Here is a 25,197-nt window from a genome sequence, read left to right as displayed (position 1 = left end):
CACAAAGATCGTAATCGTAGCAAATTAAACACTTATATCTGCGACCTCGAAAATTTCCTTTTAAACATGCATCACAGCTGACACCTATAAAAAAAAGAAATATCTTTCGTTACCAGTTATAAAGGCCACTCTTGATTTCATTTTTATGAATGTTTCAGGTGTTCATTTAACCCCACATATCCTTTCCAAAATGACTAGAAATGACTTAGTAAAATGATATGGGAATTTTTAGCCATGTGCTGGATTCATTACTCTGATTTATATACTCCAGATGAAAATAATTTAAAATGACTGATACAGGCTGGGCACGGTGGCTCACGCATGTAATCCCAGTACTTTGGCGGGCCAAGGCGGGTGGATCACTTGGGGTCAGAATTCCAAGACCAGCCTTGGTCAACATGTTGAAACCCCGTCTCTACTAAAAATGCAAAAATTAGCTGGGCTTGGTGGCGGGTGCCTGTAATCCCAACTACTTGGGAGGCTGAGGCACAAGAATTGCTTAAACCCAGGAGGTGGGGTTGCAGTGAGCTGAGATCGCGCCACTGCACTCCAGCCTGGGCAACAGAGCAAGACTTTGTCTCCAAAAAAAAAAAAAAACCAAAACCAAAACCAAAACTAAAAGCAAACAAAAAACCACTTAAAATTAAATAAAGTAAAATGACTGACACAATGTAATCACCCTTTTCCCCCCTTAAGAAATGCCTTGATATAGGCCAGGCATGGTGGCTCAGGCCTGTAATCCCAGGACTTTGGGAGGCCGAGGTGGGCGGATCATGAGGTCAGGAGATGGAGACCATCCTGGATAACATGGTGAAACACCGTCTCTACTAAAAAAAAAAAAATACAAAAAATTAGCCGGGCTTGGTGGCAAACACCTGTAATCCTAGCTACTCCGGAGGTTGAGGGAGGAGAATCGCTTGAACCCAGGAGGTGGAGGTTGCAGTGAGCCGAGACCAAGCCACTGCACTCCAGCCTGGGCAACAGAGTGAGACTCCATCTCAAAAAAAAAAAAAATTTGATAAGCCAGCAAGAAGGTAAAAACCAAGATGAAGAGGGACTGGTGACTGACTGGAAGCACTAAAGAGGGCTTTTCACAATGAGGGTATTTGCCAAAGCAGGTAAAAATCTAAGTTTAAGTTCTACAGCATTATAGGACAAAGGCCTACTAAAGGTGGGATAATTAACAGAAGATTCCTCATAAAACCAAGATCCTAATATACTATCACAATGCATGGGTGGGCTAGAAATCCTCCCTAGGGGATTACAAAAAGCCCCCAGCCCTGGGGGCACAAAATAACAACAAAAAGCCATAACCACAAACCAGTCCTCATGGGTTTATAGCCCAAATTCTATCAAATGGTTCCAAAGACCTTGGGAAGAATTTTAAGTGGTCTTAAATTAGAATTGACAGCAAGCATCTGGCATATATTAACATCCAAGGAATAAGTTCATAATTTAAATCATAAAATACAGAAAAGCAAAGCACCATCAGAAAGAACTAACAGGAGCAGCAGAATCAGTCCCGAGTTCGTATCAGAACTGGATATCAAATAATTCTTAACCTGTTAAAAGAAATAACCGGGTGTTGTGCCTAACACCTGTAATCCCAAGCACTTTGGCAAGGCAAGGCAGAGGGATGGCTTGAGGCCAGGAGTTCAAGACCAGCCTGGGCAACATAGAGAGATCCTGTCTACAAAAACATTTAAAAATTAGCTGGGCATTGTGGCCTGTGCCTGCAGCCCTAGCGACCAGAAGCTGGAGGAACGGGAGAATGGGGAGTCACAGTTTAGCGGGTAGGGAGTTTTGAAGTCTGGGATAATGGAATAATTCTGGAGATGGACAGTGGTGATGGTTCCAAGAATGTGAATATACTTAATGCTACTGAATTGTACACCTAAAAGGGCTTAAAATAAATTTTATGCTATGTATATTTTACTGTAATAAAAAAATATGCCATTTGCAACAGCATTTTTAAAAAGTGCCTCTGAAAAAATCTAACCAAAGATAGGTAGCCTTTTATGAAGCAAATGAGTAAAAATGTATTCAAAGACACTAAAGGACTTTAAAAAATACAGATACCAACTTCATGGACTGGAAGGTTCATAATAAAATGTCAACTGATTTGTAGATTCAATACAATTATAACTAAAATTTAAAAAGAATTTTTTTGTGGGACATGGTAAGCTGACTCAAACGCTGATGGACAGTCAAGATGCTCCCAAGAAAAACGAGATAGAGGGACTTGTTTTATATATATATATATAGAGCTACACTAATAAATAATAAGTAATACAATAACAAATTATAAAGCTATAATAACTATAATAAGAAGGAATGGCACCAGCATAGAGACAAACTGGCCTATGGAATAGAATGGAAAGCCCAGAAGCAGAGGTTGAAATCTGTTTTACCACAGCAAGGTCACTAAAGAACACTGAGAAAAGAAGGGAGTGGACAATAAATAGTGCTGAACAGGTGATTATCTACATGTGGGGAAAACAGAATTAGATCTCTTCCCCATATCCCGTACACACAAAAAATCAATTCCACATGGTTTAAAGACAGATTCAAAAGAACAATGAAAAATATCTCTAGAAGACCATATACAGTATTTTTATCAGCCTAAAGTAGAAAACAATTTCTTAAATCTTTCTTTCTCTTTCTCAAACACACACACACACACTCCAAATCGAAAAGTAAGAGATAAATCCAACTATGTTAAGAGTTTGTCTTGGTCTTTTAACAGCCTACACTGATTGGAAATACAAGGCTCAGAAACTGGTGATATGTACAGTACACATGACAGACAAAAGTTTGGTATTCAGAATGCATTCTGAACTCTTACATATCAGTAAGTAAATGATGAACGCTCAATAGAAAAATGGAGAAACCTGTCAAAGGGCACTCAAAGAACAACAAACATAAATGGCCAGTAAACATATGAAAAGACGCTCAGTCTCATTAGTCATCAAAGAAGTGCATGATTAACATCTGTGAGCTAGCATTTTACATTTACCAAACTGGTAAGAAACTATAAGTTTCATGATGTCAAGTGTTAATGAAGATAAAGGGCAGCAGAAGTGCTTATACCCTGCTGGTGGGAGTGTACGTCAGCACAACCACTTTGAAAAATTTGTTCATATTTTAGTCAAGTTAAACACATATACCTCCTATGATACCGTAATTTCACTCTTTTTTTTTTTTTTTTTTGGAGACGGAGTCTCGCTCTGTCGCCCAGGCTGGAGTGCAGTGGCCGGATCTCAGCTCACTGCAAGCTCCGCCTCCCGGGTCTACGCCATTCTCCTGCCTCAGCCTCCCGAGTAGCTGGGACTACAGGCACCTGCCACCTCGCCCGGCTAGTTTTTTGTATTTTTTAGTAGAGACGGGGTTTCACTGTGTTAGCCAGGATGGTCTCGATCTCCTGACCTCGTGATCCGCCCGTCTCGGCCTCCCAAAGTGCTGGGATTACAGGCTTGAGCCACCGCGCCCGGCCATTTCACTCTTAAATACGTTCCCAGGGGGAATCTTTTGTCTGTGTGCCCCTAGAGAATGTAGAAGAATGTTGACGGCAGTTTTTGTAACTGAATTTTAAAAAGGCGACTCAGGGACCGGGCGTGGTGGCTCATGCCTGTAATCCCAGCACTTCGGGAGGCCGAGCGGGCGGATCATGAGGTCAGGAGATCGAGACCATCCTGGCTAACATGGTGAAACCTCGTTTCTACTAAAAATACGAAGAAAAATTAGCTGGGCATGGTGGCGGGCGCCTGTAGTCCCAGCTACTCGGGAGGCTGAGGCAGGAGAATGGCGGGAACCCGGGAGGCGGAGCTTGCAGTGAGCCGAGATCACGCCACTGCACTCCAGCCTGAGCAAAAAGTGCGAGACTCCGTCTCAAAAAAAAAAAAAAAAAAAGACTATTCAGACTCAAAAGCTCAACAGTTCAATATGCACAGAATGAATTGGAAAAAGAATGAATCAAAGCAACAGGTAAGAACATCTGCCTCAGATGAATGAAAAAAAAGTCTCAAAGAATACATATAGTATAAAGTTGAAAACCAGTATCTAGTTTAGGAAATCAAACATGTAGTAAAACTATAAAAGGAAAATGAGGGAATGATAAAATTTTGGTCAGTGGTTCCCTCTGGGGGTTAAGGGGATGAGGAGATGAGTGTGTGAAGCTTTTAGGGATCTTGAAATGTAACATTTTTACATCTGGCCAAGAGGATCTGTAGTACCATTCTTCTCCTTTGCATTTATTTTATGAAAATTCTCATATATCCAACCAATATTTTATTTTTAAAAGTTCTTTCCTTCCTTCCAAACAAACAAAAAAACAAAAAACAAAAACATAAAGCAAAGCTGGAATTGTTTACAGCAACCTTTGGGCTGTCAGTTCAAGGTGGAAAACCGGAAAACTAACATAGTTTTGGCAGACTGTAGATTTTTTTTTGAGACAAGGTCTCACTGTCACCCTGCCTGGAATGCAGTTGCATAATCTCGGCTCACTACAGCCTCGACCTCCTGGGTTTAAGCAATCCTTCTACCTCAGCCTCCTGAGTAGCTGAGACCACTGGTGTGTGCCACCATGCCCGCATAATTTTTGTCAGGATGGTCTCGAACTCCTGGACTCAAGCAATCTGCCTGTGTCAGCCTCCCAAAGTATTAGGATTACAGGCATGAGCCACTGAGACTGGCCTAGGTTGTAGATTCTTAATGTTTGTTGAATGTTTTTATTAAAAAACAAAAAACACCAAAAAAAAAAAAAAATCAGGCCAGGCACAGTGGATCACGTCTGTAATCCCAGCACTTTGGGAGGCTGAGACAGGCAGATCACAAGGTCAGGAGTTCAAGACCAGCCTGGCCAACATGGTGAAACCCCATCTCTACTAAAAATACAAAAATTAGCCGGGCGTGGTGGCAGCCACATCCCAGCTACTCGGGAGGCTGAGGCAGGAGAATTGCTTGAATCTGGGAGGCAGAGGTTGCAGTGAGCCGAGATCGCACCGTCGCACTCCAGCCTGGGGCACAAGAGCGAGACTTCTCCTAAAAAAAAAAAACAAAAGCAACCACCAAAAAAAACCAAAACAAAAGGCCGGGCGCGGTGTCTCAAGCCTGTAGTCCCAGCACTTTGGTAGGCCGAGACGGGCAGATCACGAGGTCAGGAGATCAAGACCATCCTGGCCAACACGGTGAAACCCCGTCTCTACTAAAAAACACAAAAAACTAGCCAGGCATGGTGGCGGGCGCCTGTAGTCCCAGCTACTCAGGAGGCTGAGGCAGGAGAATGGCGGGAACCCGGGAGGCAGAGCTTGCAGTGAGCCGAGATCCGGCCACTGCACTCCAGTCTGGGTGACAGAGCAAGACTCCGTCTCAAAAAACAAACAAACAAACAAACAAACAAAAAACCGAAACAAAAAAAATGGAATTCCCTGTTATTACTTAGCCATTAACAATAACCACTTAGACAAATCACTTAATGTTCTCTGCTCAATCTTTCTTCATCTATGAAGTTTGCTACGAGAATCAAATGAGGATTAAAATATATGAAAGTCCTAAATTCTAAAGTGGTAATATTAACTTATTCAGATGCAGTAAGATTTTTTTTTTTTGAGACAGAGTCTCGCTCTGTCGCCCAGGCTGGAGTACAGTGGCACGATCTCGGCTCACTGCAAGCTCCACCTCCCGGGTTCACGCCATTCTCCTGCCTCAGCCTCCCGAGTAGCTGGGACTACAGGCACCCGCCACCTCGCCCGGCTAATTTTTGTACTTTTAGTAGAGAGAGGGTTTCATCACATTGGCCAGGATGTTCTTGATCTCCTGACCTCGTGATCCGCCCACTTCGGCCTCCCAAAGTGCTGGGATTACAGGTGTGAGCTATAAGATGATTTTATTACTTTCCTAGAATACAATTTGATCTCAGTACTATACAAAACCTTGTAAATTAGTTTTCAAAATATCCTTCGAGATCCTTGATCTCAAAAGCTGCAGTGAGACTCCCTGAGCAACTTACAATGGCAGCCAAATGATGGCATCATGGTGGCAATTTTTCAGCAAATTCAACAAATATTGATTATCTAATATGTAATATGTTTTAGATGCTGAGGATATAGCAATGAACAAAACAAAGCCCTGCCCCCAAGAAACTAACATTTAGTGCGTGAAGACAAGCATAAAAATAAAAGTTGGCTAAGTGTGGTGGTGCGTGCCTGTAGACCCAGCTTCTCAGGAGGCTGAGGTGGGAGAATTGCTTCAGCCCAGGAGGTCGAGGCTGCTGTGAGCTATGATCATGCAACTGCACTCTAGCCTGCAGACAGAGTAAACCCTGACTCCAAAACAAGAAAAAATGTTGCAGAACATGGTGGAAGTAAGTGCTATGGAGAAACATAAACCAGTGAAGGACAGCGTGGGCAAAGAAAGTATTACTAAAAAAGATACTTGAGCAAAGAGAGGGAATACTTAAAAATTTGCTTATTCAAAATAGCTTCCAGGCCAGGCGCAGCAGCTCAGGCCTGTCATCAATACCAACACTTTGGGAAACCAAGGCGGGCAGATTGTTTGAGTGCAGGAGTTTGAGACCAGCCTGGGAGACATGGAGAAACCCCGTCTCTACAAAAAACACAAAAATTAGCCAGGTGTGGTGGTGAGCGCCTGTAGTCCCTACTACTCAGACTGAGGTAGGAGGATCACTTGAGCCTAGGAGGTTGAGGCTGCAGTGAGTGGAGATTGTGCCACTGCGCTCCAGCCTGGGTGCCAGAGTGAGACCCTATCTCAAACAAAAACAAAATAGCTTTCATGCATGATGATGCTTTAAGCACAACACTGAAAATAATGAATGCGGTGGGGGGGGGAATACCTATGATACCTATTTAGGTTCACAAATGAAAGTTTAATATGATGGTATGATGGTATAATAATATTGACAAACAATTGTACTGTGAATTTAGGTGCCAGGAAGGTAAACCCAGCTCTGAACTTTTTGGTGTGTAGCCTGACATTATTCTGTAGGCCTGCCTTCTCTTTCTAGGTGGGGATGCCTCCTGGCAAGTATAGATGAACAAAGCTTAAGGCAACTGTGCATGGTGATATTGATAAACACTGTATCTTTCAGTAAAAAGATGCTGATACTTATCCCTTGCTCACTCTACTCTTGCGATTTAATTCAAAGCTACCTAAATGGTTCACATAAGGGATAGGGGGTGGTAGCCTCAGGCTTCACTTAAACCCAGCTAGAGTTCCGTAACTGTAAGCCCTTTAAAAAGGAAACAGGGTTTGTTTGTTTAAATTTACTGTCTATTTGCGATGAAATCATTTCTGTAATATATATTGTTTAGCTTCTCAAATACTGAAAGGCCTTTTATGATTCAAGATCAGTATTTCAAATACAGATACATCATACATATTTATAAAATATTTAAGTCAAACTTTAGGTAAGTTTACAGCAGGGTTTCTTACAACATAAGATTCACTTTATTAATAATCTCTGTGGCGGCCGGGCGCGGTGGCTCAAGTCTGTAATCCCAGCACTTTGGGAGGCTGAGACGGGGGGATCATGAGGTCAGGAGATAGAGACCATCCTGGCTAACACGGTGAAACCCCGTCTCTACTAAAAAAAAAAAAAATACAAAAAACTAGCCGGGCGAGGTGGCGGGTGCCTGTAGTCCCAGCTACTCGGGAGGCTGAAGCAGGAGAATGGCATGAACCCGGGAGGCGGAGCTTGCAGTGAGCTGAGATCTGGCCACTGCACTCCAGCCTGGGTGACAGAGCCAGACTCTGTCTCAAAAAAAAAAAAATCTCTGTGGCAGGCATGCTACAGAGGGTTTTTTGGTGATTAGCATACTATGAATAAGAAGTTGAGGTAAGTAAAAATGTTTTATAACATACAGTTTTTCCATATAGTCTGCTATCATCCTTTCTCATTGTTTTGTGTACGAAAACTCTGTCCTTTAATTCCTTCTGTTGTCATAAACTTGTTGAAGTTACTATTTAATTTGATAGAACATTCCATACCACCTAAGTCTCTAAATAAAAGTATACAAGCACAGACTTTTTCAGTTTCTCAATAGTAGCCCATTGTCCGCCTTAGAATGACTCTCACTCAATACAGAGGACCTCCTAAGTATATCTGTCAGAATTTGTATCATTTTATGACACAGATGAACAAAACCTGCTCCGCTACTGTCAACTACAGGTAATCGAACGTTCCTATGGGAGGAAATAAGCTAGCTCTTTGCTGCAGTCCCTTGGTTAACAATAGTGATTCTACCTGGTATCAGGAAGTCGGAGAAATCTGAAACAGAACAGATACATGGCATAGGTAAAACTATCAATTCCTTCACAGGAAGAATGAAGTTGCTTCTGATGAGGTATCAGTACACTGTATTTAAGATATTAAAAACTCAAAGTTCTGGCTGGACGTGGTGGCTCACGCCTGTAATCCCAGAACTTTGGGAGGCCGAGGCGGGTGGATCACCTGAGGTCAGGAGTTCAAGACCAGCCTGGTCAACATGATGAAACCCCATCTCTACTAAAAATACAAAAATTAGCTGGGAGGTGGAGGCTGCAGTGAGCCAAGATCACACCACTGCACTCTGGCCTGGGCGACGGAGCAAGACTCCGTTTTAAAAAAAAATCAAATCAAAGTTCTGAAAAGTATTATAACAGAAACAAGAGTTCAAATATTGTAAAATAATGTCTTGAGAGGCAAAGCTGAATAACCACTAGTTGTCTAGATAGCACTGATATCCATTACATTAAAAAACATTTAGGTTTCATTTACCTTACACTACACATATTCTGCAAAAACTGAGTTAACCAAATAATAACATGTGCAACCCATTACTGCATAATCTAGCTTAGTCACGGCTGGGCACGGGGGCTCACGCCTGTAATCCCAGGGCTTTGGGAGGCCGAGGAGGGCAGATCACCTGAGGTCAGGAGTTCCTGACCAGCCTGGCCAACCTGGCGAAACCCCATCTCTGCTAAATATACAAAAATTAGCCGGGCCTGGTGGTGCGTGCCTGTAATCCCAGGTACTCGGGAGGCTGAGGAAAAAGAATCATTTGAACCCGGGAGGCAGAGGTTGCAGTGAGCTGAGATTGTGCCACTGCACTCCAGCCTGGTAACAGAGCGGCACTCCGTCTCCAAAAAAAAAAAAAAAATCTAGCTTAGTCATACTGTGTCATAAAGAAGTTGAGAAATCACTAGTTTGTAAAATGGTAACTTGGACAAGCTACATTATAAGGTTAAGGTGTTATATTTGTGATCCCCCATCCTTTCTCATTGTTTTGTATATTTAGAAGTTCTGGAAAACAAACGAAAGCTATGAACTAAAATTTTGAGAAAAGGATGCCCTCTAGTGGGAACACTTTTTTTTTTTTTTTTGAGAGGGAGTCTCCCTCTGTCGCCCAGGCTGGAGTGCAGTGGCCCAATCTCAGTTCACTGCAAGCTCCGCCTCCCGGGTTCACGCCATTCTCCTGACTCAGTCTCCTGAGTAGCTGGGACTACAGGCGCCCGCCAACACACCTGGCTAATTTTTTGTAGTTTTAGTAGATTCGGGGTTTCACCGTGTTAGCCAGGATGGTCTCGATCTCCTGACCTCGTGATCCGCCCGCCTGGGCCTCCCAAAGTGCCGGGATTACAGGCGTGAGCCACCGCGCCCGGCCGCGAGTTTTCTTATTCCAAAAAAGTCTCAAGCGATCCTCCTGCCTCAGCCTCTCAAGTAGCTGGGACTCACAGGCACATGCCACCACACCCAGCTAACTTTTTTTTTTTGAGACGGAGTCTCGCTCTGTCGCCCAGACTGGAGTGCAGTGGTGTGATCTCCGCTCACTGCAAGCTCCGCCTTGCGGGTTCACGCCATTCTCCTGCCTCCGTCTCCCGAGTAGCTGGGACTACAGGCGCCCACCACCACGCCCGGCTAATTTTTTGTATTTTTAATAGAGACTGGGTTTCACAGTGTTTGCCAGGATGGTCTTGATCTCCTGACCTCGTGATCCGCCTGCCTCGGCCTCCCAAAGTGCTGGGATTACAGGCGTGAGCCACCGCGCCCGGCCCAGCTAACTTTTAAATGTTTTGTAGAGATGGAGTCTTGTTATGTTGCCCATGCTGGTCTTGAACGCCTGGCTTCAAACAATCCTCCCACCTCGGCCCTTTAAAGTTTTGGGATTACAGGTATGAGCCCTTGCACCCAATTATATGCTTTCATGTATACTTACCAACAGAGGTTTAAAGGGGGGGCTCCACCTTTCCAGCCAGAAGTTCTTCCCAGTTAATGTGTCTAAAGAATGGATGAGCCTAGGGGAAAAAAAAGCAGAAAGAAAAGTTGAGGGGAATAGACTTTGCTGGATTGAGAAATTAATCACCTTTTTGAAGTTACAAGTCACAAAATAAGCTAAACTTAAAAGCAACTACATATAACCCTGAGAAATACATAAAACTAGCACTATCTTCCCCACAAAACACCAAACATGCCAATCCCTACTTGAACTTCTCCAGGGTCCCCAGGCCCAGCTCCCAGATGAGAAGCAGCTTGATAGAGGAAAAAAAGCCTGGATAAAGAACCTTAGTCAAACTGATTTTTTTCCTTTTTAGACTTTGCTTGTCTACTTTGCCTTGACAAAATATAGTTTACTGGCCGGGCACGGTGGCTCATGCCTGTAATCCCAGCATTTTGGGAGGCTGAGGCAGGTGGTTCACCTGAGGCTGGGAGTTCGAGACCAGCCTGGCCAACATGGTGAAACCCCTTCTCTACTAAAAATACAAAAATTAGCCCAGCATGGTGGTGCACACCTGTAATCCCAGTTACTAGGGAGACTGAAGCAGGACAATCACTGGAACCTGGGAGGCGGAGGTTGCAGTGAGCCAAGATCATGCCATTGCACTCCAGCCTGGATGACAGGGCAAGACTCCATCTCAGAAAGAAAAGAAAATAGAGTTTACTAATTACTACTGAATAATTGTTTAAGGGTCTGTAATCCCAGCACTTTGGGAGGCCAAGGCAGCTGGATCACCTGTGGTCAGGAATTCCAGACCAGCCTGACCAACATGGTGGAACCCTGTCTCTATTAAAAATACAAAAATTACCCAGGCGTGCTGGCGGGCGCCTGTAATCCCGGCTACTCCAGAGGCTGAGGCAGGAGAATCGCTTGAACCTGGGGGGCTGAGGTTGCAGTGAGCCAAGATCGCGCCACTGTACTCCAGCCTGGGTGACAGAGCGAGACTCTGTCCCCCCCCCCCCAAAAAAAAGAAAGAATTATAAAAACCAATATGAAAAGAAAGTCGTTAGATAAATCTGTACTTCGCCTTCAAAAACTGAAGACTTTTTTTGTTCAATATATATTATTCAAAATATACATTAAATTCTATCTAGTTAAATCCTAGTCATTGAATCTTATAGTGTTGGTGACCATTTAAGAACCTTACCTTTTTTGGCCGGGCGCGGTGGCTCAAGCCTGTAATCCCAGCACTTTGGGAGGCCGAGACGGGCAGATCACAAGGTCAGGAGATAGAGACCATCCTGGCTAACATGGTGAAACCCCGTCTCTACTAAAAATACAAAAAGAAAAAAAAACTAGCCGGGCGAGGTGGCGGGCGCCTGTAGTCCCAGCTACTCGGGAGGCTGAGGCAGGAGAATGGTGTAAACCCGGGAGGCGGAGCTTGCAGTGAGCTGGGATCCGGCCACTGCACTCCAGCCTGGGCGACAGAGCGAGACTCCGTCTCAAAAAAAAAAAAAAAAAAAAAAAAAAAAGAACCTTACCTTTTTAAGCAGATCTCTGGCTTCTTGTGTGAGGTAGGGAGACAGTTGTTTTCTTTCCATTCTCCCCAGTGAATGGGGGCTAAGAGTAGAAGACAAGTGAAAAATATTAGCAGGGAGTGAAAAATATTAGCATATAAGAAACAAATTTTAAATAACAATATTATCTATTTCCTGAATTAGTTATGCATGGGGATCAGAAATGTATGCTGTGAAACAGGCTAACTGCTAAAGACCTTTATTTTGTTTTAGAGACAGGGTCTCGCTATGTTGTCAAGGCTAGATTCTATTAATAATCCTTGGCTCCAATGATCCTCCCGCCTCAGCCTCCTGAGTAGCTTGGGCTACAGGCACGCACCACTGTGCCCGGCAGAAGTGCAGTTTTTAAGCAACAGGACAGAGGAAGTAGCAGTGTCCTGGAAGGAAGCCTGTGTTTCCACCATTAACTTATTGTGTGATAATAAGTGAGCTATGTGATTTTATACTTTAGTTTCTCCATTTATAAAATGAGGACTCCTGAGTAGCTGGGATTACAGGAGCACACCACCATGCTCGGCTAATTTTTCTATTTTTAGTAGAGACGGGATTTCACTATGTTGGCCAGACTGGTCTCAAACTCCTGACCTCATGATCCACCCACCTTGGTCTCCCAAAGTGCTGAGATTATAGGCATGAGCCACTGAGCCTGGCATAGGAATTCTTTATACTACCCTTGAAACTGTTTAAGTATGAAATTATGTCAAAATAAAGTTTTTCCGGGCAGGCACAATGGCTCACAACTGTAATACCAGCACTTTAGAAGGCCAAGGCGGGCAGATCACCTGAGGTCAGGAGTTCAAGACCAGCCTGGCCAACACGGTGAAAGCCCAACTCTACTAAAAATACAAAACAATACCCCGGTGTGGTGGCGCATACCTGTAGTCCCAGCTAAATGGGAGGCTAAGGCAGGAGAATCGCTTGAACCTGGGAGGCAGAGGTTGCAGTGAACTGAGATTACACCTCTGCACTCCAGCCTGGGCGAGAGGAGCGAAAGTCCATCTTCAAAAAAAAAAAGTTTTTCCAACGGCAATAGTCACAAAAAAGTGGCTACATTCTGCACCTTTCTGTTCCATGTTACATGTTACTGTGAAATCTTTCTCAGAGAACTGAACCGTGTTTGGTAGAAATAGATACTTGTGGCCGGGCACAGTGGCTCATACCTGTAATCCCAGCACTTTGGGAGGCCAAGGCAGGCGGATAACGAGGTCAGGAGATCAAGACCCTCCTGGCTAACATGGTGAAACCCCGTCTCTACTAAAATAATACAAAAAATTAGCCGGGCATGGTGGCGGGCAACTCTAGTCCCAGCTCCTCGGGAGGCTGAGGCGGGAGAACAGCGACAACCCAGGAGGCGGAGCTTGCAGTGAGTTGAGATTGGGCAACAGAGCCAGACTCCATCTCAAAAAAAATAAAATAAAATAAACAAAGAAATAAAGTACATTTTAACTTTTAAACTCCTGCCACGGGCCAGGCGTGGTGGCTCATGCCTGTAATCCCAGAACTCTGGGAGGCCGAGGCGGGTGGATCACCTGAGGTCAGGAGTTGAGACCAGCCTGACCAACATGGAGAAACTTCGTCTCTACTAAAAATAAAAAATTAGCCAGGAGTGGCGGCGCATGCCTGTAATCCCAGCTACTGGGGAGGCTGAGGCAGGAGAATTGCTTGAACCCGGGAGGCAGAGGTTGCGGTGAACCAAGATCGTGTCATTGCACTCCAGTCTGGGCAACAAGAACGAAACTCCATCTAAAAGAAACAAAACAAAACAAAACAAAAAACTCCTGCCGCAAGTTTTTAAATCTTACGTGAATGAAAACACAAGGATGCTGGGATTATTTACCTGCGGAGAGGGAGAAAAAAATCAAAAAGGTCCTCTCAACACAAGAATGAAGCAAAGCTTTTAACATCTGCCTGTTACCTGTTTACTTCCCGTCCTTTTTTTTTTTTTGAGATGGAGTCTCGCTCTGTTGCCCAGGCTGGAGCACAGTGGGGTGATCTCGGCTCACTGCAAGCTCCGCCTCCTGGGTTCATTCTCCTGCCTCAGTCTCCTGAGTAGCTGGGATTACAGGTGCCCGCCACCACGCCCGGCTAAGTCTTTTGGATTTTTAGTAGAGACAGGGTTTCACCGTGTTAGCCAGGATGGTCTCGTTTTCCTGACCTTGTGATCCGCCCGCCTCAGCCTCCCAGAGTGCTGGGATTACAGGCGTGAGCCACTGCGCCTGACCCCCTTTACTTCCTGTCTTATGGCCAGCTAGGATGACTGCAGTCAAGTAGGTCTGGTTTCTCTTAAAGAGCCAAACTCACGAATTTAGATTTTTAATTTAAGTGGCAAGAAATGATGTCATGCATGCTGATTTCCCTTCTGAAAGGAATTAGGCTAATCAGCTATTATTGTTCAAATGCAATGGTACTCAAAATTTATTTTAGATCCCTCTCCCTCCCATCCTCAGAATGTAAAAGCAAAAATAAATGTAGAGCCAGTAATACCCCTTCTTATGAAACACAGTAAGTTTCAATGGCATTGTCTTACTATGAAGAATACGTTCCTGAAAGTCACACTTGAGTATTATTTATATCCCAGTTTGTTTCCAAAAGAGGTTCTGCAGCATACGACATAGTAATATAGTCCGGGCACAGCGGATCACACCTGTAATATTAACACTTTGGGAGGCTGAGGTAGGCAGATCGCTTGAGCCCAGGGGTTCAAGACCAGCCTGGGCAATATGGCAAAATCCCACCTCTACAAAAAAAAAAAAAAAAAAAAAAAAAAAAAAAAAAATTAGTTGGATGTGGTGGTGGCACACCTGTTGTCCCAGCTGTTCAGCAGGCTGAGGCGGGCAGATCAATTGAGCCCAGAAGGTCAAGGCTGCAGTGAGCCATGATTGCACCACTGCACTCCAGCCTGGGTGACAGAATGGACCCTATCTCGAAAAAACAAAAATGTGTGTGTGTGTATATATATATACCTGTATATACACACACACACACAGACACACATACACATATACACACAGATACTATATATATATGCACACACTATATTTACACACCCTACAAATATATATACACTTACATATATATATAAACTACAACAAACAATTAGAGTAGAAAATTAAGTTGAAATAGTTTTAAAAGGACAGAAGGCATAAGCCATAAAAGCCTACTGAGGCCAGGTGCAGTGCCTCGCACATAAAATCACAGCACTTTGGGAGGCCAAAATGGAAGGACCACTTAAAGTCAGGAGTTCAAGACCAGCCTCAGTAACGAAGTGTGACCTCATCTCTACAAAAAATAATTTTTTTAAAAAAATAGAGTCTATTGGCAAGGTGTGGTGGCGCATGCCTGTAACTCCAGTAGTTTTGGCGGTCGAGGCGGGCGGATCACGAGGTGAAGAGAAACCCTGTCTGTACTAAAAATACAAAAAAAAAAAAAAAAAAAAAAAATTAGCCGGACGTGGTGGCAGGTGCCTGTAGTCCCAACTACTATAGAGGCTGAGGCAAGATAGTAGCCTCAACCCGGGAGGCGGAGCTTGCAGTGAGCAGGGATGGTGCACTCCAGCCTGGGCAACAGTGCAAGACTCCGTCTCAAAAACAAAACAAAACAAAAAAAACGGGGAAACGAAACAAAACAAAAACAAAAACAAAACAAAAAGGCAGGCCGTGGTGGCTCACGCCTGTAATCCCATCACTTTGGGAGGCTGAGATCATGAGGTCAGGATATCGAGATGATTCTGGCTAACACGTTGGAACCCCATCTCTACTAAAAAAACAAAAAATGAGCAGGGCATGGTGGCGGGTGCCTGTGGTCCCAGCTGTTCTGGAGGCTGAGGCAGGAGAATGGCGTGAACCCGGGAGGTGGAGCTTGCAGTGAGCCGAGGTCCTGCCACTGCACTCCAGCCTGGGCAATAGAGTGAGACTCCCTCTCAAAAAAAAAAAAGCAACAAACTGGGTATATGCCTTTAGAAGTGGTATGTACATTTCCAGCATTATAAATGAAAAGAAATGAGTGGCAATAGTTACTTTGGTCCCTAGATTTTTGGTATCTTAACTAGTTTTAGATCTCTTCCACTGAAGAGATTGCCTGTTGAACGTTGTTAGGAATGGAAGCACTGAAGGCAAACTGCTTGGTTTTGAATTTTGTTCTATCCCTTGCACCCTGCCTGGGTTCAAATCCTAGCTCTGCTTAGTAAGTTCTTTTAAGGTGATGATCTTTGAGCAAATGTCTTAGCTCCTGTTTTCCCAAGTAAATGGACACAATAGTTGCTACCTTGTGGAAGGATTCATGTAATTGACCAGTGTTTACCAAGTAGCATCAGCCTTCAGTTTTAGTAATTGGTGACTCTGTATTTGGACTGTGAGAGGGTTGGGGTGGGGGGTGGTGTGTGTGTGTAGCACTTAATTGCATGCAGAAAGGAAAAGATACTTTTGATAAGGGAGAGGCCACTTTTCTCTGCTTTTGTGTCAAAAAGGAAGAAGGGAGTTTTGGAAAGGCATACGAATTCTGTTCAATACTAAGCTCTCTTCCTCAAAATCAGAGGTACACAGAATGTGTAATAATTTACAGAATTTCTTGACTTCAACAATTTGATTTTTTAAAATTTATTTTTATTTAGGTTTAGACTGAGCTACAGTTAATCTGTGGCGACGTTCTGGATGCACTGGACAAACACCTCATTCCAGCAGCTACCACTGGCAAGTCCAAGGTTTTCTATTATGAAATGTAGGTTCTATACTAACAACTAACAAGTGTACTTCAATAATTTTAAACACTCTCAAGAATAATTGGCTTTGTTTCTTTTTTTCTTAGATATTTCCTATTATTTTTCTTATTAAATATAACCAAAAATCCCACAGAAATTAACTGAGGAGCTTCCAAGTATCAACAAAATTATCACTCGATAGACTAGAATTAAACAAGCAAGTGGTTCGAAGAAATGCCACAAGTGTATGAATCATAACATAAAATTTCTACACGAAACATTCAGCCAGGACTGTGCAATGTGTGGCCATTTGGGGGAGGGAAATGAGATAGGTTCCATGAAAGCAAAAGAATATAAATAACTAAAGCAAAAGCTAATGCATTTTTATAATAGCCTGACCATCTTTTTATTCCAACATCAACTATCCTTCTAACATTAAACAATTATTTTTAAATAAAAATTGGAAACCTACATAAAAGAAAGTCATGATTCTAAAAAGGCCAACTTTGAATCTTACATTTTCCTTTCTAGTATATAACCTACATTTCATAATAGAAAACCTTAGACTTACCAGTGGTAGCTGCTGGAATGAGGTGTTTGTCTAGTACCTCCAGCATGTCGACACAGATTAACACCAGCTCAGCCTCGACCTGAAAAAATAAAAATAAATTTAAAAAAATCAGATTGCTGAAGTCTAGAAATTCTGCAAATTATTACACATTCTATGTACCTCTGATTTTGAGGAAGAGAGCTTAGTATTGAACAGAATTCTTTTCCCTCTCCAAACTCCCTTCTTCCCTTTTGATACAAAAGCAGAGAAAAGCTGCCCCTCGGTCATCAAAAGTATCTTTTCCTTTCCGCATGCAATTACGTGCTACACACACACACCACCCCCCACCCCAGCACCGCCTCACAGTCCAACTACACAATCACCAATGACTAAAACTAAACACTGATGCTACTTGGTAAATGCTGGTCAATTACGTGAATCTTTCACAAGGTAGCAACTACTATGTCCATTTACTTGGGAAAACAGGAGCTAAGACATTTGCTCCAAGATCACCCCCTTAAAAGAACTTACTAAGCAGAGCTAGGATTTGAACCCAGGCAGGGTGCAAGGGATAGAACAAAATTCAAACCCAAGCAGTTTGCCTTCAGTACTTACATTCCTAACAAGGTTCAAGAGGCAATCCCGTTAGTGGAAGAGATCCAAAACTAGTTAAGATACCAAAAATCTATGGACCAAAAAAACTATTGCTACTCATCTCAATTCATTTATAATGCTGAAAATGTACACCACCTCTAAACGCACATTCTTAGCGTGCTTCCTGTTTTTTTTCTTTTTCTTTTTCTTTTTTTTGAGACAGAGCCTCACTTTGTCCCTCAGGCTGGACTGCAATGGCGCAATCTCAGCTCACTGCAACCTCCGCCTCCAGGGTTCACCCCATTCTCCTGCCTCAGCCTCCCGAGTAGCTGGGACTGAGAGGTGACAACCTGCTAGCAGCCCTCGCTCTCTGCGCCTCCTGGGCCTCGGCGTCCACTCTGGTGGCGCTTGAGAAGCCCTTCAGCCTGCCACTGCACTGTGGGAGCCACTCTGGGCTGGTCGAGGCCAGAGCTGGCTCCCTCTGCTTGCCGGGAGGTGTGGAGGGACAGGCGCGGGCGGGAACCGGGGCTGCGCCCGGCACTCGCGGGCCAGCGCGAGTTCCCTGTGGGCGTGGGTTCGGCCGTGCCCGCACTAGGCACCGGGCAGTGAGGGGCTTAGTACCTGGGCCAACAGCTGCAGAGGGTGCGCCATGTCCCCGCAGTGCCGGACCGCCGGCGCTGCCCTTGAATTCTCTCCGGGCCTCAGCTGCCTCCCGAAGGGCGGGGACTCGGGACCTGCAGCCTGCCATGCCCGAGCCTCCCTGCACCCCTCCGTGGGCTTCTGCCTACCCGAGCCTCCCAGAGGAGCGCTGCCCGCTGCGCCGCGCTGCTTGCTCCCATGGACCGCCCAAGGACTGAGGAGTGCAGGTGCACCGCGGGACTGGCAGGCCGCTCTGCTTGCAGCCCCAGTGAGGGATCCACTAGGTGAAGCCAGCTGGGCTCCTGAGTCTAGTGGGGACATGGAGAACCTTTATGTCTAGCTGAGGGATTGTAAATGCACCAATCAGTACTCCGTGTCTAGCTCAAGGTTTGTCCTGAAATATTCTATAGCCTAATCCACGTGAGCAAAAGACAAAAATCTACCAAGATGTAAAATGTGTACTATATATACAGTCATCTGAGTACTAGACTGTGACCTCAAATGCCAACGACTATGGCCAAATTACTAACAGACATAAGCCTGAGAACTAAGCCAGACACTCAAACAAGCCTCCCTTTTCAGAGACATTTTCTAGAACCATAAAAATAAAAGGCAAAAATTAGGACATATTCAGGAAACAACAACCTCCTTCCCCCAGATAATTTCTGTTGCATAAAACCCAAAGATTAAAAACTATGACATTGGATTAAAGAAACTTGAGTCTTTCAATAAAAAAAGAATGAGACAAATTTAACCAAAAACACTCATCATTTTTCTTGAAAATACAATAATTCCCTTTTATCTGAGAGGGATCCATTCTGAGACCCCGAGTAAATATGCTGAAACCATGGATAATAGCAAACCTTATATATACTATATTCTGTTCTATACATACATACTCATGGTAAAGTTTAATTTATAAATTAGGCACAGTGAAAGATGAATACCAGAACAATTATAACATACTCTAATAGAAGTTATATGAACGTAGTCTCTTTATCTCTCAAAATATCTTATTGTGCTGTACCACTGGTAACTAAAACTGCGGATAAGGGGGGACTATTGTACAACAGTCTCACCTTTTGCCGGTATTTCTGAATCATTTTTAGCTTGTCTTCTCTTCCCTTGTTTCCTTCTTTCTGTTCAAGGCTGCTGATTCTTCTCCAGGAGGCTCTTCTAGCTCCAATCACATTCTTACATGTAACAGAGAGGAGGTTTCTTTCTTCAGCTGTCAGCTTCACATCCATCCCTGCTACTTTCTTCATTGACTCCACCATTTCTATAAGGGAGAAGCAAAATCAGTACACCTGCAGAATTAGCATCACATGGATGCTGCCTAAGGGTTTTCTGCCTGTGTCGTCTGCAGGGGTGACATCATGTCTCCCCTGGACAGGAGCCCATTAAGCAACACTTGGAGCAGTCAAGGAGTGCCACACCGGAATGTGGGGGCCAGTGATGTCAGGGAGTGCTCGGCAGCAAGTCCCAAGGTCCTCAGGGCGCCCCAGGGCCTTCCTTGGAAATCGTACTGCCGTCAGTGCCCTGGCACCATAGGCCTGTGATGAGAGTGCAGCCTGAGCGATCTACAAACTGCCTTCAGGGTCTCTCTTCCATTGTCCTGGTGAAGAGCACAGCCCTGATCCATGCAGGCCTCCTGACCCACACCCTCGTGTTCTCTCCCAAACACACTTTCTTATCTGTTCAATACGGACAGACTGAGAAAGCTAAAAATTTCCCAAATGTTTAAGTTCTGCTTCCCTTTTGATTATAAGTTCTGTCTCTAAATCATTCCTCTTTTCTTTCATTTTCCTAGAAACATTCAAGAGAATGAAGGTACTCCTTCAATAGTTTGCTTAGATGTTTCTTCTGCCAAATTTCAGGTTCACCGTTCACAAGCTCTGCCTTCCAGAAAACACTAGGAGCACAATGCAACCAAGTTCTTTGTCACTTTATGACAAGCGTCACCTTTCCTCCAGTTTTCAATAACATGTTCTTCATTGCCATCTGAGACTTCATCTGAATGACTTTTCCCTTTCATATTTTTATTTTTTTAAGAGAGTGAGACTCCCTATGTTGGCCAGGTTGGTCTTAAAGCCTCATCCTCAAGCGATCCTCCCATCTTGGCCTCCCAAAGTGCTAAGATTCCAGGCATGAGACACTACGCACGAACCCCTCCATATGCTACCGACATTCTGTCCAGCTCTCCTCTTCTGAGCCCTGGCCAGAGTCACCCTTAAGCAAGAGTCACAGGGAGAAGATGACCACCCACACGCCAAGAGACAGGCCTGGAACAGAGCCTTCCTGCACAGCCTCTGAGGGACCCATCCTGCTTGATCTCGGACTCATGGCCTCCAGGACTGTGAGACAATAAGATTCTGTTGTTGAGAGTGCCCGGTCTGTGGTCCTGTAAAACAGCCCTAGGAAACTAACACAGCCTGTTAGCCCACAGATGGTGAAGGGATGGAATGTGCAACGGAGCTCCAGGCTGACTGTCTACAGCTTCCAAAGTGCACTATGGGACTCTCAGGTGGGTGTAGGTATGCAAGATAATTTTGGGTGGTGCAGGATGAATAATTTCAATTGACATAAAAATGTGTGTATCTTGCTGGGTAAATCAGGGGTCCTGACCTGTTAGGAACCAGGCTACACAGCAGGAGGTGAGCAGCTAGCCAGTGATCAAAGCTTCATCTGTAGAAACAGCTGCTTCCCATCCCTCGCATTACCCCATGAGCTCTGCCTCGTGTGAGATAATCAGTGCCGTCATATTCTCATAGGAGCATGAACCCTACTGTGAACTGCTCATGCCAGGGATCTAGACTGTGTGGTCCTTATGAGAACCTAATGCCTGATGATCTGTGATCGTCTCCCATCACCCCCAGATGGGACCATGTAGTTAAAGGAAAACAAGCTTGGGGCTCCCGCTGATTCTATATTATGGTGAGTCGTGTAATTATTTCATTATATATTACAGTGAAATAATAATAGAAATAAAGCACACAATAAATGTAATGGGCTTGAATCACCTCCGCATTATCCCTTCCCCTTCTCCCAGGTCCGTGGAAGAGTTGTCTTCAAGATAACTGGTCTCTGGTGCCAAAAAGTTTCGGGACCAATGATTTAAATGTTTGCAAGAATAGTTAAGCAACTTAAGCTTTACATGCTACAAAAAATACAGGTTTAAATACTAATAAAAATCGGTGCAAATGAAAACATTCTTTCTGTGGTCCAGGGAATCTTAACCATTCTATCAGAAAGACTTGCTGCTTGGAGCTGTAGCTGTCCTCCCACATCCTGTCCACTGTAAAGCCCTGCAACACACACACACGTGCCCCCCACACACACATGCACACAGATGCACATACATAAATACATTCAAATGTACATACCTGCAAACACACACGCACACACACACAGATGTACATACATAAGTACATTCACATGTACATACCTGCACACACACACACACACAGGCACACACATGCACGCACACACACAGATGCACATACATAAGTATATTCACATGTACATACCTGCACACACACACACGAACATACATACATACACATGCGTATACCTGCATGCACACGCACGCACATACACACACAGACACACACACACACAGACACACACGCACGCTGTGCTTCATGCCCTCACTAGGGTGGCCAGGGAGGGAATGCGTGTTTTTAGGAGAAATGAAGACAACTCAGACCCCTCACTCTCCTGGTGATTGCACAAGTGCCTTCTCTGCAGACCATGCTTCAGTGTCTTTCTTGGTTCTCCCTCTTACTGAAAGACAGAAGCAGAGGCCCGGCACATACTCGGCTGCTTAGGGCTCAAGCCAAGTTCTCAAGCTTCCTGGGGAGCCTCATGAGATGAAGGCACTGCACAGCCTCCCTAAAAGAGGTGTCGGCTTTTCCTGGATCCTTGAGCCCAGGAAGGCGATAGGTGAGACATAGCAGTTCATCAGAAGACACAAGCAAACTCCAGTGAGAAAGGGCAAGGGTCAAAGATTTGACTCTCCCGGAGAAGGGGTTCTCGGGCTATAAGCAGCAGGCAGAAGACTTCATTGCATGCGCAGTGAGGTGACGGCGAGCTCCAGTTTTCACTGGGAACTGAGATCAACAGTGACCTGATCCCCTACTCATGCTCGTCTCTCCCTGTCTCTCTCTTTGCCTTTTGTGTCTCTCTCCCTATCTCTCTTGTTCCTTTTCCTCTCAACCTCCTCTGTCTCTCTCCCTATCTCTCTTCCTCTCTCTCTCTCACTCCCTTCTTCCCATCTCTCTTTCTCTCTCCTTCTTTTCCACTTCTCTCTCCCTCCTCATCTCTCTGCCTGCCACTGTTCGGGCTCCTGGGGCCCCACGTGGATGGGCGGACACAGGACTCCTAGGCTACCCGTCACAGCACAAGCACAGGGCTGCAGGCCCTTGGTCCCCCACCTCCCAGCATCCTCAAAAAGAGGGGTGTGGGGTGTGCCCGTGCTCTCCTGGGTGGGTGCCCCACACTCCAGGAAGCAGAAACTGCAAATGACAGCTGGCTTGAGTGGCGCACCCATGGGACTGCCAGCTTCCATCGTGCCATCTGCTGAGGCCAAAGCAGAGGACAGCAGCCCAGGCCAGTCTCTGCAGCAGGGTGGGGGTAGGGGTGGGCTTGGGGTTGGGGGTGGGGATGGGAACCGCCAATGCAAACTGGCCCCTGGCTGGTTTCCTACCCTTCACCCTACCATGCAAGGCCTGTCCCACCCCTACCCGTGTCTCCCACCACCTCCACCCCTAGGCTGCCCCAGACCCAGGCTCCAGAGGTCTCCCAGGATCCAGGAACTAAGGGCAACCACTGGGTTCCACAGCCTCTAGTCCATGAGTCAGCCACCCCTCTGTGTGCTGACAAACCTTGGCTCTCATGCCCCACCCCAAGCCACGACACACCCCCATCCTCCACCAGCATTATTCCCGCCTCCTGATTTTAGCCCTCACAACCCTGCTTCCTAGTAACCTTGCCCCCTCCCAGCCGGGTCCAGGCAAGCCCAAAGGCCAGCACCCTCGCCCCACCCTTCCTGGGGGCCACTCTACTATCTGCTTGTCCAGATGTCTTCACCTGGCTTTACCAAGCTACAGCAAATAGCAGGGATGAGCCCCCGGCCTCTGCCAGGAAGATTTGCCAAAATACTCTCTATTTAGAAGCAGGAAGAGTGATGGGGCCTACGAAAGACCCCAGGATTGTCACCCAAGCAGCAAGAAGGGCAAGGAGCCCAGTTTTCTGCCCTTACCCTGGAAGGACGTGGCCAGGGCTCCACAAGGTCCTGGAGAGGGGTGGGCAGGAGAGCAGATCCAACTTCCTCTTGAGGAAGCAGCCACCACCCCCAGGAAGCAGCAGATGGGGGTGCACAGGCAGAGCCCCCAGGGCTGTAGAGCAGGGCCAGGAGATCTGTACTCAGCCTCAGCCCTGGGGAGCTGCAAGACAGGCTGAGACCCGGATAGGTTTGGCTCTGTGTCCCCACCCAAAACTCATCTGGAATTGTAATCCTCCTGTGTCAAGGGAGGAACCTGGTGGGAGGGGATTGGATCTGGGGAAAGTTTCCCCCGTGCTGCTCCCCTGAGAGTGAGGCAGTTCTCAGGAGAGCTGATGGTTTCAAACTGTGGCACATCCTCGTTCTCCACTCACTCCCTCCTGCCGCCTTGTGAAGAAGGTGCCTGTTTCCCCTTTACCTTCTGCCATGATTGTAAGTTCCCTGAAGTGCAGGTCAATTAAACCTCTTTCCTTTATAAATTACCCAGTCTCGAGTATTTACAGAAGTGTGAAAACAAACTAGTACCCCTTCCCTGAGGTGCCTTCTCCTTAGGCATCCAGCTGCCCCATGCTCCTGTTCTACCCCCTGGTCTTTCTTTTGCCCTCATGAGGCCCAGGTGATCCACATGGCCAGCTCCAGCCCCATCCCACTGCAGCCCGTGTGGCTGCTGGAGAGGCCGCGCTCCTTTCCTCACCCCGAGGGGCCCTGATATGCTCTTTGGATCCTGGAGGAAACTGACCCCCTATTCTCACACTGGTGCAACTTCTTCCAAGACCTCAAAGCTGGACAACGTGAGTCAGTCTTTTTGAATGTCTCCACTTGCTAGGGCTGTCACTGGGACAGTCCTAGAGGGTAGTGCCACTGGATAAAAGGATGAACAGATGGACAGTAATCCAAGGACGATGTCCCTGTCTGTACTGACCTGGGTCCTTCCTCCAATAAGAAGCCTTCCTGAGTGAGTTTATATTGTCATCCCTTGGTATCCATGGAGGATTAGTTTTAGGGTCCTGGGGATGCCAAAATCCATGGATGCTCAAATCTCTGATATAACATGGCCTAGTATTTACATATAAGCTATGCATATCCTCCCATAGACGTTGACCATTACTAGATTATTTATGATCTGTAACACAATGCAGATGCTACATAAACAGTTGAGATACTGTATTCTTTAGGGAATGATGACAAGAACAAAGTCTGCACATGTTCAGTAGAGACATAACCATCCAATTTATTTTCTGAATATTTTCCATCTGCTGTTGCTGAATCCACAGATGCAGAGCTCCCAGTTATGATGGCCAAGTGTGCTTTGAGAGTAGGGTGGGTGAGGTTGCTAATGAGTACAGGGGAGCAGGTGTCGATCAGAGGTCCCTGCATTGGGGCATCTGGACTCCCTATCTCAGGACTTGAGACTCCATTTGAATGGCACAGGCAGACTCAGCCCAGGTCAAAGTCCACCCCTTGAAGCTTCATTTTATCCCAAGCTCTTTCTGGACCCTGGAATTTGGCATCCCCTAGGCCCTGGCAGGAAGGACAGATGAACCAGATTTTAGATAACATGTCTAGAATAGAGTGAGGCCCTACTGTGTGCCTGGCACTTTCCCCACAGGATCCTCTAACTAGAACATTCAAGGGTCATGGAGAGAAAT

The 25,197-nt window shown here is 45.4% G+C and overlaps 1 protein-coding gene across 1 annotated transcript in view; it reads right to left on the bottom strand.

Annotated features, from left to right (window-relative positions):
* Positions 1-25,197, bottom strand: part of LOC139359514 (14-3-3 protein epsilon-like) — a 71,267-nt gene continuing 46,070 nt past the window's right edge. Inside the window, exons 3-7 of the mRNA XM_071082632.1 lie at positions 19,347-19,546; positions 17,056-17,134; positions 11,753-11,831; positions 10,212-10,290; positions 1-84 (exon numbers count right to left, since the gene is read on the bottom strand). Coding sequence (XP_070938733.1) covers positions 61-84; positions 10,212-10,290; positions 11,753-11,831; positions 17,056-17,134; positions 19,347-19,546 — 461 coding nt within the window. The 3' untranslated portion in view covers positions 1-60. The remainder of the gene's footprint in view (positions 85-10,211; positions 10,291-11,752; positions 11,832-17,055; positions 17,135-19,346; positions 19,547-25,197) is intronic.

The sequence above is a fragment of the Macaca nemestrina genome, chromosome 17 (assembly GCF_043159975.1).
Source record: "Macaca nemestrina isolate mMacNem1 chromosome 17, mMacNem.hap1, whole genome shotgun sequence".
Taxonomy (NCBI): Eukaryota; Metazoa; Chordata; class Mammalia; order Primates; family Cercopithecidae; genus Macaca; species Macaca nemestrina.
Note: the sequence above shows the minus strand (reverse complement) of the source record. Positions and strands in the feature narration are given on the sequence as shown.